This window comes from Erythrolamprus reginae, chromosome Z (assembly GCF_031021105.1).
Source record: "Erythrolamprus reginae isolate rEryReg1 chromosome Z, rEryReg1.hap1, whole genome shotgun sequence".
Lineage (NCBI taxonomy): Eukaryota > Metazoa > Chordata > Lepidosauria > Squamata > Dipsadidae > Erythrolamprus > Erythrolamprus reginae.
In genome coordinates, this window is record NC_091963.1 from 122,685,905 (window position 1) to 122,703,617 (window position 17,713).

At 38.3% G+C, this 17,713-nt stretch overlaps 2 protein-coding genes across 2 annotated transcripts; both read right to left on the reverse strand.

The window, feature by feature from the left end:
* Positions 1–904: 904 nt before the first annotated feature.
* Positions 905–8,308, reverse strand: LOC139154014 (olfactory receptor 14A16-like). The gene is made up of 3 exons (XM_070728442.1): positions 7,400–8,308; positions 3,752–3,841; positions 905–979 (listed from the first exon to the last, which is right to left on the reverse strand). Exons 1-3 carry the CDS (start codon positions 8,306–8,308, stop codon positions 905–907), a joined length of 1,074 nt encoding a protein of 357 aa, XP_070584543.1.
* A 6,217-nt stretch (positions 8,309–14,525) lies between these two features.
* Positions 14,526–17,447, reverse strand: LOC139154015 (olfactory receptor 14I1-like). Its single transcript, XM_070728443.1, has 2 exons — positions 16,506–17,447; positions 14,526–14,780 (listed from the first exon to the last, which is right to left on the reverse strand). Exons 1-2 carry the CDS (start codon positions 17,418–17,420, stop codon positions 14,526–14,528), a joined length of 1,170 nt encoding a protein of 389 aa, XP_070584544.1. The 5' UTR covers positions 17,421–17,447.
* Between the last annotated feature and the right edge of the window lie 266 nt (positions 17,448–17,713).

Below are 17,713 nucleotides of genomic sequence, written 5' to 3' on the forward strand. Positions count from 1 at the left end.
CTCTTCAGTAAGCAAACATGTCTTATGATTATAATCAAGATAGAGTTAGGATAAAATTTGTTTTAATGATTAGAAAATTTTAAGTATCACATTTATATGTAAGTGAAATGAATTTACAAGACTTTAAAATAACAGCGAGACAGAAAGATGAAAGGAATATTTGTTATGGTTGGTTGCACAGTCCGCTAGATACCCATTGAATCCTTTGCTAGGACTTTGGTTGATAATGACAACAGTGACGATGATGATAATTTATGGTAGCATTATATCTCCTGCATGGGATTTGTATATAAATTGCCTTCTGATCGATCATTGTTAAAATGTATACCTCTCAACGCATGTCAGCATTTTTTTCTTCTTTCTTTTTTCTGCCATCATCACATAAGTATAGATACATTTGCTATAATACATAGCAAAAATAAAAGGAGGAAAACTTGCAGAGGAACTGAGACAGAAAGACAGACAGAATGCAAAGAGTGAAAAAAGGCAAAATGGAGGAGATCATTGCTTACTTTCCTCTTTCATTCCCATTTTAGGTCATTAGGTCATTAGGTATTTGTCTGCTACTTGAATTTCTTTAATTTCTCATGTGAAACTTTAAAGATTTTTCTGATAGCTTTACCAAGTCTTCTTTAGTTTCAAAGAAACAGTTCCCAGGAGTCATGCACTTCTCACTTCCCCCTGACGTTTGATTTTTTCCTCCTAATTAACTTAATAAGCTTTTAAAAAACCTAGAAAGCATGTAATTTAAAAATGGTTATGCCTGTCTAAAGATTAAATTGGAGATTTTTTTAGGTGAAGTTGAAGTTTTCAAGGGTAGCCCCATGTAGAGTGTGTTACTGTAATTGAGCTGACGTAATAAAGGCATGGGTGACTATGAGCAGAGACTCCTGATACAAAAAAGTCACAACTGGTGTACTAGGTGACCCTGTGAAAAGATCCCACTAGACACAGCTGAGAGATCTTGTTCTAGTCTCAACTGAGGATTTGGAGCACATCCAGATTGTAAACACATTCTGAGCAGGTTTGTTGCCCCCTGAACCAAGGATGGACAGATGGCATTAGTCCTTCAGAGACAGTACCCATAGCCATAGTCTTGTTAGGGTTGTGCTTGAGCTTGTTAACTCACCATCTCCAGACACTGGCATATGACGTCTACTGCTTCACTGAAATGTTACAGGGTGGAGATGTAAAGCTGGGTATCATAAGCACATTGCTGATACCTCATTCTGTGCCATTGGATGATCTTACCCAGTGTTTTTATATAGATATTAAATAGGAGAGGGGAGAGAACCTGGCAGACCTGCTAACGCATCCATACCAAGCTTGGAGTTATAGTTGACCTCCCATCTGCTTCTGTTTACATACTCAGCGGGGGGGGGGGGACTAGCTCTTGTCCCCAGCTCTCTCATTCTTCTAGCACATACAGTCTAACACATTCTCCCCCAAAATTAAAATAGAAATATCAATATAACAGAAACCTGATAAAAGTAATACACAATATAAAAGTTTATCACAAATACTAAGACTAGCCATATCTTGTCCATTCTCTTTGGTATTAGGGAGTTGATTATATAAATTCCCTGAGTAGTCCTGTCAATACAGTACTGGGTAGGACAGTAATAGTTCCCAAGTTTAATTTAAAATTGAAGGAGCCTTTTACTAAGAATAAAAAACCAGATAGGGTTGATAGAGGCCCCAGATGAATGAGAATAGTAAATATGACCAGCACGATGTTAGCTACAGCAGTTGTTTGATTCTACATCCTCTGAGGCCCCCTATTTATGTCCAATGGATAGTACCTCCTGCTGAACTTGGGATATCCTCAAGAAATGGTCTCCTATTAAGGTCTCTATTCTAGCTGTCCCTGACAGCTGCAAATACAATGGCAGATATGATGGTGGCAGAAGAAGAGATCATGGGAAAGCCTCAGTGGCAAAGGAGTTTTTCTACACTCAGGAGATAAGCCCACAGGTTTTTCCCTGAGTCTGGGCTCTCACTGAAGATTTTAATTACCAGCACTAAGAGGTTGTCAGGTTGCTGTTTCCGAGTTCAGTAGATGTTCCTGACAGTGGCCATGGCTTTCTGTGCACAGTCTTTGTCCTCGGCTCTCTCTTCTACACTGCTTCCCGTCCCTGGCGGTGTACAGACAACAGCTCTTTCTTGCCTACTTGCCTTTGTTATCACCAACCCAGATGGTGCCTGGTCACCGCAATGGTCTGCTGTTCCAAACATTGTCATTCTCTACATCTCAGTTGTATTCAATGCTAACCCATTTACTCTGTCACCGGCTGCTTGCATTTGGGTGCCATTTTCATAGCCTGCCATGCGCCACACTCCAGCGTCTGAGCTCTTAGTGGCTCTATCCTATTACCCAAAGTCCAGTACAAACACGCAGTGGAAACCTGGAATGATCACTAGCCTGGGCAGGTAAACCTTTAGTGGTGGTTTTTTTAATTCCAATATTATGGGGGCTCGCAGCTGGCAACTGACTGCGAGTTACTCACAAATCCAATTGAGAGAAACAACCTCGGACAAGAAACTTGCTTTGGTGAGACAACCTGGATTTTCTCTTTGGTGAGGCAACCTAGATTAAATCCAGAACCAAACAAAGAAAGGCAGGCTTCTATGATGCTACATTTCACATGGGTCTGTTACACCAATTCAAACTCATAACGTATTAAGCATAGAAAATATAACCAATAAAAATCACACAACTTGTGCTATATTTCAAAGTGCTGATTCATGAGAAAAAGAAAGCAAGAGCAAGAGAAGGGCCCCATCAGCCCACCTCATGATATATAATGTTGCACTTTTCTTAGGCTAGCAGCAAAGAAGATAAGAGTGCTGGGAAGGAGAATGTTGCTAGAGAAACTGGGTCATCATACGTGTCATGCTCAAGGTCTATGCTTTTTGCATGCACATTCCAAGACACTAGTTCCCGCGTTCCCACACAATATTTTGATGGTAAACCATCATCACTGACCTTGGAGCTGTCTTCCTCTGCTACCAGAAGCTGGAACTAGATTTGCAGAGACTTTACCCTTCTACCTCCAGGGTGGTAGAAACTCTTACTCATACTGTCTCCAAAGATCTGCTCTCATCTCCCCAATCATCTCCATATTTGAGTGTCATACTGATAAATTATATGTTTATTACTCTTTAAAGGAATGTTAACTCCAGATTCACTTATCAAATGGCTTTTATTGTGTCATTTTCCTTCCTTCCTCTCTCCCTCTCTCCTTTCCCTTCCCTCCTCATTGTCCTTTTTTCTTCCTTCCCATCTTTCCTTCTTTTTCATTCCTTGCTCTCTTCCCATCTTTCCTTTCCTCTTTCCTTTTCTCTTCCCGTGTCCTTTCTTGAGTGCTCAAATTCAAAAGGGGAAACAATTCTGCTTTTGTTTTGCTTTTAGTTTGTTTTGCTAGCCTTCTGCCATAGAAAATGGAGCTCATGGGGGGGCTGTATGTGATGATTCCAGGGACACACACAGCCTCGCACACCCCATTTTATTTTATTTGTTTTATTTATTTATTTATTTTGTCCAATACACATTGAAGAGAATAGACAAGCAGTAATATATATGAAGAAAAGGGTAGGAGAAAAGATATAAAAATAGAGAAGATATATGAAAGGAAAAAAGATAAATGAGATAAAGGAGAGACAATTGGACAGGGGACGGAAGATAATTTAAGCCTAGATAACTTCCTGCAGACATCTGCCAGTGAAACTGGAGCTTAGGGGATGCACATACAGCCCCTGGGCCCTGTTTTTGGCCTCCTGCAACCCTCTGAGAGCAAAAATGGAGCTCCCCACCCTTTAGCTCTGTCTTTGCTGGCAGAAGGCTGCAGAAGACTGTCCAGGCTGCAAAAAGGCCTGGGAGAGGTATATGAGTTCCATTTTTGCTAGCTCAGGGACCTGATATAAATATCCTGGGGTTCAGATCTATCCTGTGAATCTTAAGTTTCACACTTCTGGATTTGATTATAACTCATGTTGTTTGGCTGACATGTACCAAAGATCTCTGGTGTGTGTGTGTGGGGGGGAAAGGAAATTAGAGCACTATGTAAAGTACAGAAAATACGGTAATCTATTTCAGTTCATTCCCATTTTTGTTTTGTTTTCCTTAAACAAACCTCATGAGAGAGGTTTTCATTTCCATAAATATTTTAAACCTTCCTAAGTTCGGCAAAAGTTCGGGGTTCGGGGGGTTGCTGGGAAGCCCCCCAGCCCGGCTGTGACCTTTTAAAACAGCCGTGCAGCTTCCCAGCTGTCTCCCGAAGCCGAACGCCAAACCCGAACTTCCGCGTTCGGCGTTCAGAGACAGCTGGGAAGCCGCGCGACTGTTTTAAAAGGTCACAGCTGGGCTGGGGGGCTTCCCAGCAACCTCCCGAACCGAACCCGGGGTTCAGAAAAATTTTGCCTCTTCTTACGAACTTTTTTCGAGTTACGAACCGGCGTTCGGGAGGCTTCTGGGAAGCCCCGCCGCCCGGCTGTCACCTTTTAAAACATCCGTGCGGCTTCCCAGCAGTCTCCGAACGCCGGTTTGTAACTCGAAAAAAGTTCATAAGAAGAGGCAAAATTTTTCTGAACCCCGGGTTCATATCACGAGTTGTTTGTAAGACGAGGGGTTCGTATCTTGAGGTACCACTGTATATGAATTCAGAAGAACAGCCATAGCAGAAGAGAAGCGAGCACTCCGCAAAGCCAGAGCTGCAAATACTGCCAAACATTACCTACACATGTCTTCCCAAGGTGTGGCAGAAAATTTTGTGCCCACATAGGCCTTACCTGTCGAAACATCATAAACAAACCACAACCTACTAGATGTCAAGGTCTTCTTCTATCATGATGGACAAACATCATCAAATAAATATAATTATATTTATGATAAATATAAATATAAAAGTGCCATTGCTAACATGTTGTAAGCCGCCCTGGTCTAAGGAGAAGGGAGTCATAAAAAATTGAATAAACAAACAAACAAACAAATAACATCTAACTTAATATTGAGAATTTACGATAATTAAAATTGTAACAGTCTGTTTATAATACAAAAAAGGTTCACTGCTAATTTCTTCCTCTATATTACTTACCAATAGTCCTACGAATGTTAATAACCTCTCCCTTATTTCTACTCGACCAGATCTAAGAACTTGCTCTCTCATCATCTAGAATCAAGGGTTACATATCTTTCTACTGGTTGTTCTCTGACGCTTCTTTCTTTTCAGTGCCTTTTGAGTCCCTGTAAAAAATTTTCCCTGCATATCTGAAACTTGAAATTTCATGACTTTTCATCATTTCAGGGGTTCTCTCTATGAGAATTTTTTTGGGGGGGTGGGGGGCTTAGTTTTTGCTGAGCAAAAAAAGTTCCTAATGTTATGTTCGGGTCACATACGACCCGGACCGAAAACACTTCATTTGAAGTGCTTATGTTTGGTCAATTTGAAAACTTTTTTCACTTGGAAAGTAGTCTGAACATTTCTGCACACAATGATATGAAAATTGAAATGAAAAAATTAATCCTTATTGGTTTATTTTGCACATAAATGTGCCGCCCCCCCCGTTTTTGTGATTTTTTTTCAATTTATGGATAGTTTTGCTTGCAAAATCCATTCTATTTTACTGGAGTTGGTGTGGGATTGGTAGCTTGAACATTTCTGAATATAAGAAAAATATAAAGGAACTGAAAAAAATGATTCTTACTGGTTTTTTAACATCAGAAATAAGGCCTCCCCCCCCCCTCGGCTGCTTGCAATCATTTTCACTTTTTATTTTTTTATGCTCCAAATCCGAAATATTCTTTAAAATCTTAGGCATTCATTTACTCAATTTAACAATGCTGGTCATCAAAAAATATTTTTGGGGTGGTGGCTAATTGTTTTCTGGGCCAAAAAAAATCATAACTTCAAATCTGTTTCTGTTCGTATATGACAGGACCAAAAATATTTTTTTTAGGTACTTGAATTTAATCTTTTTGAAAACTTTTTCAACTGGAAAACTAGTTTGAACATTTATGAACATAATGATATGAAAATTGAACTGGAAAAATTGAGACTTATATTTTTATTTTGATCAAAAAGCCCCTCCCCCCATCCTTTTTGAATTTCGTGTCAATTTATATTTTTTAAGGCTACAAATCCCTAAGGAATTTTCCCCCAAAAGGTTTGATATACTAAATTGAACAATCCTGAACATAAGAAAAATATAAATGAACTGAAAAAAATGACTCTTATTGGTTTATTGTTTTATACTCGAGTATAAGCCTACTCGAGTATAAGCCTATTTGAGTATAAGCATGGGGGCCCATTTATGAGCAAAATAAACCAATAAGGATCATTTTTTCAGTTTAATTTTCATATCATTATGTTCAGAAAGGTTCAAGCTACCAATCCCACACCAAAATAGAATAGTAAAATAGAATGCATTTTGCAGGCAAAATTATCAATAAACTCAAAAGTTTTGATATACTAAATTGAACAATCCTAAACATAAGAAAAATAGAAATGAACTGAAAAAAAATGATTCTTATTGGTTTATTTTTGAATATAAGACCATATCATTTTATACTCGAGTATAAGCCTACTCGAGTATAAGCCTATTTGAGTATAAGCATGGGGGCCCATTTATGAGCAAAATAAACCAATAAGGATTAATTTTCTCAGTTCAATTTTCATATCATTGTGTGCAGAAATGTTCAAGCTACCAATCCCACACCAACTTTAGTAAAATAGAATGGATTTTGCAAGCAAAACTATCCATAAATTGAAAAAACTTTCACAAAAACGGGGGGGGAGGCACATTTATGTGCAAAATAAACCAATAAGGATTAATTTTTTCAGTTCAATTTTCATTCCATTGTGTGCAGAAATGTTCAAACATGTTTCCAGGTGAAAAAAGCTTTCAAAAAGACCAAACATAAGCACTGCAAATGAAGAGTTTTCGGTCCGGGTCAGGGTGACCCGGGAACATAACATTAGGAACTTTTTTCGAACAGAACAGCAGGGTTAAGGATCTTCTTGCTTCTTCTCACTGGTCAATGATCTTTTGGCTTCTATATCAAAAAACCCCTGGCTTCCTCTGCTACATCCTTTATCTATTCACTTCTCATGCCCACAGCATCTCTTGTCACATTTAGAAGACTCCCACCTTCTTTCTTTGTTTATCTGCTGTGGCTCCTTTTATCATTCTCTCTTTGGAAATCTGCATGCCAGCTTATAGGTGACTCTAATGTTTTGAACCTTGGTCCCTGTTTTTTTATAAATGTATAGATGGACAGCTGAATAACTTCTTTTGGTTTCAAGTTACTTCATTCTTACCACATTCAACTATGAGATAGGCTTCATTTCATGCTCAACTCTTCACATGTTTGCTCCTAATTCTTGCTGATTAATGTAAAAGTTCTCAGATAAAAAAGCTTTGAAAGAGCAATTTTGATGTCTTTGTTTCTCAAGCTGTATATTAATGGATTTAACATAGGTGGGACAATAGAATACATGATGGTAACTGCAAAATCAAAGTTTGATGGGGTATCAGATGGAGTTCTCAGGTAAGCAAATGAAGATGTAAATAAAAATAAGGAGAAAACTGTGAGGTGTGGGAAGCACGTGGAGAAGGCCTTTTTCCTTCCCTGAACAGAAGGGATTTTTAAAACAGCAGTAAAGATCTGTATGTAAGTAACAAAGATAAAGGCAAAACAACCAAATGCTAATGTAAAACTGAATATTATGCCAGCAATTTCAATTACAAATGCATCTGAGCAGGCAAGCTTAAGTAACTGTGGGATTTCACAGTAAAACTGATTGATTGCATTAGAACAGAAATGAGTAGTAAAAGTTCCAATTGTGTTTAATGCAGCATTGAGAAAGCTAGCAATCCACACACTACCAATCATTTTAATGCAGGCCTTTCTGTTCATTATCATTTCATATCGTAAAGGATTGCAAATGGCAATAAATCGATCATATGCCATGACAGTAAGAAGAGAAATATCGCAATCTATAAAGAAGACAAACAAGAGGACTTGAGTAACACATCCAGAATAAGAAATATGCCGTGCATTAATAATGGAGTTGATAACAGATTTTGGGACAATGAGTGAAACAGAACCAATGTCTTGTAGGGCTAAGTTCATCAGAAAGAAGTACATGGGGGTGTGAAGGCGGGAGTCAAAAGCAACTGCAGAGATAATGAGAACATTCCCTATTAAGGTCATTAAATACAGGATCAGAAATATAGCTCTGTACATAACCTGTAGCTCCCGAATTGTTGAGAATTCCAGTAGAAAAAATACAGATGTGTCATTATCCATTATTTTGTCACAAGCATCAGAAACCTATTAGAGAAGAGTGATTGATTAAAATGTTTCTCTTGAGAACATTTGAATAGCAAATTCTATATTTTCAGGGAAAATTAAACAGAAACATGTTTTTTTTCTAAATACCTATAAACAGTCCTAAACATATGCATCTTTGTTTTACTACTTCAATTGCATTAAACATTAATTTTAAGTTTAGGTTTTTGGAGTCCATTAATTTTAATCAAATAACATTCATATCATATATCAGCTCTTATAATTCTGAATTCAAAGACATTGGAGAAATTTATTTTTAATTCTTTTAAATAGTAACATTACTGCAAGCATATCCATCTGAAGACCGGAAATAAATGTGAAATTTCAGAGAAGAAACTAAAACTAGGAATCTTGAATCTTTAGCTAATGATAATTTACACTGGAATCTTGACTGTGTAATACCATCTGTATTAGCTGAATCTGGGTCTCTCCTCCACTGTATGATTTTTAATATTAAATAATATCTAAAATGTATGCATATGGAAGTAAAATTAAAAACTATAGAAACAAATTATTTATCACCAAGTTATGAATACCTTCATGAAATTAATTAATCATATAATCTTAATAATCTTCAACTTTTCTCCATAAATGACCTTACAGACTTTAGATAAAGAAAGCATGTTTTTTTTATTTCCCTGTATCAGATTGATAGATTAATCAAATATTTATTAAAAATATGTAGGATTCAGATTTAACAAAATTCAAATACTATTGGAGTTCCTACTATATAAATAGAAATATATATATCTGAAGAGAATAAATATATAATTTATGTAATCTAGTAACACATATAGATAGCCATAGAAATCAACTGACCTTTCTATTCCAGTATGATTTTCGATTATTAGGTATTCATTTTCAATGTTCCTGGAATCTCTTGCATGTATTTTCCACCTATAAATAGAGCTTTTAAATAATTTTCTGAATCAGGATACTTTTGTCAGGTCTTCTGTGCCTAATCAGAGATTTGTTTAACTCCCCAGGGGTCCTGCATGGTCCTGCACGGCTGATTAAAATAACATCCAGAGGCATTTTTCCCCTTTCCCTTTTTCATTGTTTTTCCTAATTAACACAATATACACTAGAAACATTATAATTCTATAAATTGTTATTCAAGTTAAGATTATGATTTAGCCAATCATTCAAGAGACTATTGTATCTCTCTGAAGGCTAAGCAATCACTTTGCATTTTATTTTATTTTATGTATTTTTCGGTGTATAAGACGCACCGGTGTATAAGACACACCCAAGTTTTAGAGGAGGAAAAGGAAAAAAGTATTCTGAACCAAATGGTGTAGTATTATATTGTTTAATAAAATACCAGTGTAGCAGAATACTTTTTACAACCATGTATACTTTTTAAAATCATGTATATATATATTTTAAACCATGTATACTTTTTATAAACTTCAAACTTGACAGCTTCAAGGACTTCAAGCTTGTGAACTTCAACTCTCAGAATTCCTCCACTAGTCATGCTACCCTAGGAATGGTAGTTGAAGTCCACAAGCCTTAATCTTGCCAGGTTTGAAGACCCTTGCACTTCTAGCCCCAACTCCGGGGTCTTCAAACTTGACAGTTTTAAAACTTGTGGACTTTAACTCCCAGATGGGCATTCTGATGGGCAAAACTATGGGTGATATCAAGGGCAGTCTAACACCCATCACGAGGCGCCTCCTGACAGGTCATTTAGGGGCAGTCAAGCTAAATGGCCCTTTTGAAGAGCCCATGATCACACTTTCTGCTGTTTCAAATAGATCATCATCGGGTCCTTCCATAGGGAATCACCTGGCTTTGTATGTCAGGTGGTGGTAGGACATCACTACCAACAAGTGGGTCCTCAAGACCATGTCCCTAGGTCTTACCATCAAATTCATCTCCACCTCCTCACCCCCTGAGGGTTTTTGGTTCCCTGTCCCCTCCCCCCTAATTTCACCAAGAGGGCCCTTATGCAGAAGGCTGTCCAGCACCTCCTGGATATCCAGGCCATCCAGCAGATTCCAGAGGGTCAGCACGGGAGTTTTATTCCATTTTGTTCATACTGCCTAAATCCTCAGGTGAGTGGAGACTGATTCTCAACTTAAAGCAACTCAACAGGTACATAGCATATCATAAATTTAAAATGCACACCTAATAATCCATATTGGCAAGCATTAGACAGGGAGATCTTCTGTCATCAAGTGATTTCTCAGAGGTGAACATACCCATCTGGCTTCTTCAAAGTTTACATTTCTTTTACACAGGTGTACGCTATGAGTATAAATTTATTTATTTGTTTATTTTTGTCCAATACACAATACATAGAAGAGAATAGACATGAGGTAATATATATAAAGAAAATTATAAAATAGAGGAGAAGATATATGAAAGGAAGAAAATATATATGATATATGAGATAAAGGAAAGACAATTGGACAAGGGATGAAAGGCACACTGGTGCACTTATGTACACCCCTTACTGACCTCTTAGGAACCTGGAGAGGTCAATCATGGATAGTCTAAGGGAGAAATGTTGGGGATTAGGGGTTGACACTATTGAGTCTGGTAATGAGTTCCACACTTCGACAACTCGATTGTTAAAGTCATATTTTTTTACAGTCAAGTTTGTAGCGGTTAATATTAAGTTTGAATCTGTTGCGTGCTCTTGTGTTGTGCAGTTGAAGTTGAAGTAGTCATTGACAGGTAGGACATTGCAGCATATGATCTTGTGGGCAATACTTAAATCGTGTTTTAGGCGTCGTAGTTCTAAGCTTTCTAGACCCAGGATTGTTAGTCTATTTTTGTAGGGTATTCTGTTTCTAGTGGAGGAGTGAAGAACTCTTCCGGTGAAATATTTTTGGACGTTTTCAAAGGTGTTGATGTCTGAGATGTGGTATGGGTTCCAGACAGATGAGCTGTATTCTAGGATGGGTCTGGCAAAAGTTTTGTAGGCTCTTGTGAGTAGTGTGAGATTGCCGGAGCAGAAGCTAGGTAGGATCAGGTTAACAACTCTAGAAGCCTTTTTGGCGATATTGTTGCAGTGGGATCTTAGGTCATTTGATATTAGTATTCCAAGGTCTTTTACTGAGTGTGGGTTGGCTGTGAGAATTTGTTTATTCAGTTTATATATGAGGTTAGGATTCTTTTTGCCGATGTGGAGGGTAGAGCATTTGTTGGTTGATATTTGAAGTTGCCAGGTGTTAGACCAATCTGAGACTAAGTCGAGGTCTTTTTGGAGAGTAAATGTGTTGTCTGTGGTGTTGAAAAGTTTTACATTGTCGGCAAAAAGAACACAGTTGCTTGTGATATGATCGCAGAGGTTGTTGATTTAGAGAATTAAAAGAGTAGGACCTAGTATGCTGCCCTGGGGAACTCCACTCTTGACAGGGACGGGGGTGGAAATGGCACTTCCAATTTTGACAACTTGTTGCCTATTTGACAGGAATGCAGTAATCCAGCTGTGGAGGAATCCTGAGATGTCGTAGGATTTGAGTTTTAGGAGTAGTTTGTCGTGAACCACTGAATCGAAGGCTTTGCAAAAGTCAATATAAATTGCATCAATGGATTTTCCTTGATCTAGGTGGGTAGTCCAAATGTTTTTGCAGTGAAGTAGTTGTAGGTTGCAGGATAATTTCTTCCTGAATCCAAATTGTTTGTTAGAGAGTAGGTTATTGGATTCTAAGTAAAGGGTAATTGATTGATTTATAATTGATTCCATGATTTTGCATGAGACGCAGCATAGTGATATTGGTCTGTAGTTGTCAACGAGAGAAGGGTCTCCTTTTTTGAAGACGGGGATGACTATTGCTTTTGACCATAGATTGGGGATTGTGCTGCTTCTGAAGGATTTTTGGAAGATAATGCTTAGAGGTTCGGCTATGGCAGAAGAAAGCTTTTTTAGAAAGTATGCACAAAGACCATCTGGTCTGACTGATAGGGAAGGTTTGATGTCACAGATTGCTTTTTCAACGCGGTCTACAGTAAAGTCAATTTGGGTTAGGTTGAGGTGTGATTAGCAAATATGGGGGATGAGCCATTACTGTTGATGAAGACAGAGCCAAAGAAAGAGTTGAAGAGGTTAGCTTTGGATGGATCATCGTGGTATTCTTTGTTGTTGGGTCCTATGAGGGGTGGAATAGGTCTAGAGTCATTGAATTTTTTGTTGATGAAGTTGTAGATGGCTTGGTTAGATTTGGTGCAAATGAGGTTTTCCTCTTGTTTGCTGTGATAGTTGAGACATTCTGCTTTTATTTGCTGGCATATGCTTTTGTAGCGGCTTTTGAAGTTGGTTACTTGGCCTTTTTTGCTTTTACGACAGAGAGATTTTTTTTTGGTTTGTAGTTTCTTTATTGAGACAGGTAATTTATTATTATTTTTTTACCACTGGATGGAGTGAGTGGCACATATATTTCAATAAGTCTTTTAATTTGGAGTAAGAACGTATTGTAGAGATCATCAATGGTGTTGCAGTTAGAGAACAACGATTGCCATTTGAGAATTGAGAGATTGGCGTCAATGAGTGCATAGTTGGCTTTCCTAAAATTGTACTTAGGTGTCACATTTTTCAGGTGAGTGTTAGGATGGTGTAGATTGAGGTTGAAGTTAATCATACTGTGATCGCTGTTGGAGAAGAGTTGTTTTGTATGCAGTCCATAGATAGCACTTTTGTTATTACAGAATATGAGGTCAAGACAACTATTGAGTCTGGTATTGTTTGATATTAATTGTTCAAGTCCAAGCTGGTGACAGTGTTGTAAAGGGCAGTATGTATAGGTTCTGTGTTTAGGGTCCAGTTGATGTGTGGTAGGTTGAGGTCACCAAGGAATATAATGGGATAAAGGTAGGAGGTTGCCCACATGAGTAGGGAGGTTAATTTTGTTGCATGAGTAATGTCATAATCTGGAGCTCTGTAGCAAAGTAGGAAGCGGAGTGTGGTGTTGAGGGAAAGATCACATATTATGGTTGCGGGAAGGATAAGATCGTGTGTAACTTGGATGTTTTTTAGATTGAATGAATTTTTATAGAATATAGCTACACCATCTCCTCTGCGGAGTTCACGGTCAGACCGGAAAATAAGGTAGTTACTTGGTGTGATGATGGAGTCAGGATAGGATGTATTCAGCCATTTTTCACAAACAAAGATTATGTAAAATATGTTGGTGTCAAGTAGGAGGAGGAATTCAGACAACTTGTTGATAATACTTCTTGCATTGATTAGTTTACATTTGAGATTGAATTTGTGTTCAGGAATGAAATTGGTTTGAGTTGAGTTGAAGTTGGATTGAATTGAGGTAGTAAGGGGTGTGCTTTCCTATTCTTTGTTGGAAGTGTTGGGGATGTCCATTTGTTGGTGAGGGATGGTAGGTAGAGAAGTGTAGGATGGCTGAGGAGGGGCAGCGGGTTGGGAGATGAAGGGAAGGTTGTGGGTTTTGTTCTGATGCATTCAGAGTGGTAGTCTATGTATAGGTTAGTTTCGCCATGATCATGACGTCGCTGAAGTTCGGCCCGTAGTTCATGAGAGCGGGTGCATTGAAGTAGAGTTAGATCTGGTCTGGATCTGAGTTTGTTGTATTTGGTGTTATTTCTGGTGATGGAGTTCATGGTCTTGATGAAATGTTGTTTGGTAGTTTCACTTTTGCAGACTATTCTGCAAAATTGGGGAGCCTTTGATCCATCACTGTACCTCAGTACAGGCCACTTCTAGTGACCTCTAAGATGTCATCAGGGGCTATTGTTAGAGAACCCTGGTTGAGGATGATATTAGATTTTCTGTTGGGCTCTCTGGAGACTTCTCCCAAAAATTCGCAGGTACAAATTTCAGACACACCCACGTTTGAAAATTCAAAACAATGTTCTTTATAATGAAAAGTTACTTAACTTAAGCCCTCTTTTGGTATAGGAAAGAGCACTCGTCTCCAAACAAACTGGTAATTTGTACAAGTCCCTTATCAGTTCTGGAGCTGGGCCAGAGCTAACCACAACATACATATATTTGTTAAATCAGTTTCCCCATTTTCCTCCAGGCCAAATAGGATAGTGTTCTGACGTCTTTGTTCACACTCCAAGGTATCTTTAACTAGAGTGGGGATGTCTGTAGTTGGGTTTGGAGGTAGAGGTTGTGGTGGCCTAGGTGGAGTATAAAATGGTGGTGGTGGGGCGGTGTAGGGTACTTGTTTTGGTGTTTTAGCGTTTATCAGATCTTGGATGTTTTTTCCATGGAAGCAAGCCGTGGTTCCATGCTTTCTGTGTATGATTGTTGAGTTTTAGAAACTGCTGTTAGGATTATATCAGACAGATTGCTGAAGGAGTCTGGTTTGGGAGTAAAAGATGGGCAGAAATAGTAGAATGAGGGATTGTCTTGAAGAAAAGTGGCGACATGTTTATTTATGTTAAGGCAGGTATGGTGAGCTGATTTTTTGCATGAGTGACATTTTATAAATCCTTCTTGTATATTAATAGTGTTGTTGCATATAAAGCAAATGTCATCAGAATTATCTACTTGTGGTTTCTTCTTGCTTGGCATAGCTGGGGTGAGTCTTAATAATCTATTTGTTGATTATTGATTGTTTGACTAGGATGTATGTCGAGATGAGATTTGAGTGAGGAAAGCTTGGATGTGACTGCTGGGTTCCTTTGCAGCTACTGGGGGGGGGGTTTGGAGCATCCTGTAAAGATCTTAAAGTTGTTGAAACAGGGAGGGGGTTTTTTTTTAGATGTGACTGCTGGGTTACAGCCACTAGGGGGGGGGTTGTAGCGTCACTGCTGGATGAGTGGTTTTGAAAGTAGAAGCTTTGTTAAATTATCCACGTGGCAATGGCGATGGCTATCCCCTGTTTAAGTGTGGAGGCAGTTGGGATTTTGGTGTTGGACTATTGCTGCTGCTTCAGAGTCCTTTGGGATCAGCTTTCCAGCTTTGGGAAGAGGTGTTATGATCTGCAGGAGGCTTTCTTTACGTCTTCCATCCACCCAGGTCAGTTTGCCGGGCTGGGGGGATCGACTGTGCTTCTTTGAAAGCTCTAAGGTACTTTGCAGGGCTGTGTAGTGTCAGGGAGGAAATGAAGCTCTTCGCGGTTTGCTTTTCCACCCACCCAGGTTAAATTGAAGGATTGTGGGGCTAGCTGTGCTTTCCTCTCCCTTCAAGTGAGCAGAGCAGAGTTATTAAGAGTTATTCAGGGACAAGAGGGAGTCCGGTCTCTTTCAGAGCTGTTTGCACTTTGCTATATCTTCTCCCTCCTTTCTGTTGGGATATAATCTCTGCCTATATTCCGGAAAAGGACAGACCTCAGTTAGAAGTCTTGTAGCTTTGGATTCTTGCGAAGTCAGCTGCTTTGTTGTTGTTGCTGCTGCTTTATTGTTCCTCGTGGGTTGATGGTATAATTTTGCTCAGAAAAGCACTGTTCCTTTTAATGGATTAGACGTAATTCACCAGCTATTATTCTAGTTTTATTCTGTTTAATTTGAGGAAATATTTAGTTAATTTCCTATGTTTAACCTATTATAAAACTAGTGGTTTGGACTAGCGGTGAAGTTAAACATCTGCCTAGATCGCCATCTTGCCTCAGAGCATGATTATCAGATTCAGAGCATGAAATCCCTGCCTTTTGGATTGCCTTCCACCTCAAGGGTGTTTACTAAGTTATTAGCTGCCTTAGCTACTCACCTGAGGGCTATACTATTCATGTGCAGTGTTATCTGGACAACATCCTTAGTCAATCCTCTTCTTGGTCTCAAGTTGAATTGGATGTCCATATAACACTGCATATACTCAGACATCATGACTTTCTGATCAATACTAATAAGAGCTAATTTTCACCATCCACCAGGATCACTCACCTAGGATCTATTGTTGACTCTCTGGAGTGCAAGGTGTATTTCTTCCAGTAGCACAGGCTCAGTCTATTGCACATCATCCAGGAAGTTTGGGCTCAACATGTGACTCCCTTGAGTCTGTTGTCTTCACTTTTGGGCAAGATGATCACAGCCATACATGTCACACCTTGGGCTCACTTGCACTCCAGAGACCTTCAATTGTTTTTGCTTCCATTTCAGCAGGCAGGGCATGGCTCTTCTCAGTTCATGTTTTCTGAAGTTCATATTTCCTGATCAAACTCTACTCACAATGAGAAACTATAAAATATTATTCACATTATGCCTAATTCTTGCCAATTAAAATGAATGTCCTCAGATAAAAAAGCTTTGAAAGAGCAATTTTGATGTCTTTGTTTCTTAAGCTGTATATTAATGGATTTAACATAGGTGGGACAATAGAATACATAACAGTAATTGCAAAATCAAAGTGTGAGGGGGTATCAGATGGAGTTTTCAGGTAAGCAAATGAAGAAGTAAACAAAAATAAGGAGAAAACTGTGAGGTGTGGGAAGCAAGTGGAGAAGGCCTTTTTCCTTCCCTGTACAGAAGGGATTTTTGAAACAGCAATAAATATTTGTATGTAGGAAATAACAAGGAAGGCAAAACAACCAAATGCTAATGTAAAACTAAATATTACAACTCCAGTTTCCACTAAATATAAATCTGAGCAAGCAAGCTTAAGTAATTGTGGGATATCACAGAAAAACTGATTGATGATATTGGAACAGAAATGTGTAGTAAAAGTTACAATTGTATTTAAGATAGAATTGAGGAAACTGGCAATCCATACGCTGCCAATCATTATGGTGCAAGCCTTCCTGTTCATTATCATTTCATATCGTAAAGGATTGCAAATGGCAACAAATCGATCATATGCCATGACAGTAAGAAGAGAAATATCACAATTTACAAAGAAGACAAAGAAGAGGACTTGAGCAACACATCCAGAATAAGAAATATGCCGTGCATTAATAATGGAATTGATAACAGATTTGGGAACAATGAGTGAAACAGAACCAATGTCTTGTAGGGCTAAGTTCGTCAGAAAAAAATACATAGGGGTATGAAGGCAGGAATTAAAAGCAACTGCAGAGATAATGAGAACATTCCCAATTAAGGTCATTAAATACAGGATCAGAAATATTGCTGTGTACATAATCCGTAGTTCCCGAATTGTTGAGAATTCCAGTAGAAGAAATACAGATGTGTCATTATCCATTGTTTTGTCACAAACATCAGAAAACCTAAAGACATTTAAATAGCATATTCTATGTATTTATGTGAAGATTGAGGATACTTATCCAAGCTAATCTACCCAAGCTTCATGCTCTGTAGAATCCAGAGAATGATACCAGTCTTTTGAAACTAAAGAATGCCAATGCAATGTGAAGATTAAACTAAAATTGGTATTTCCAAATATTAATAAACTGTTCCAAATGTATTGTTTTTTTGCGACTTAATTGTCTGAGACTAGTGTACATTAAGAGTTAGAATAGAATAGAATAGAATAGA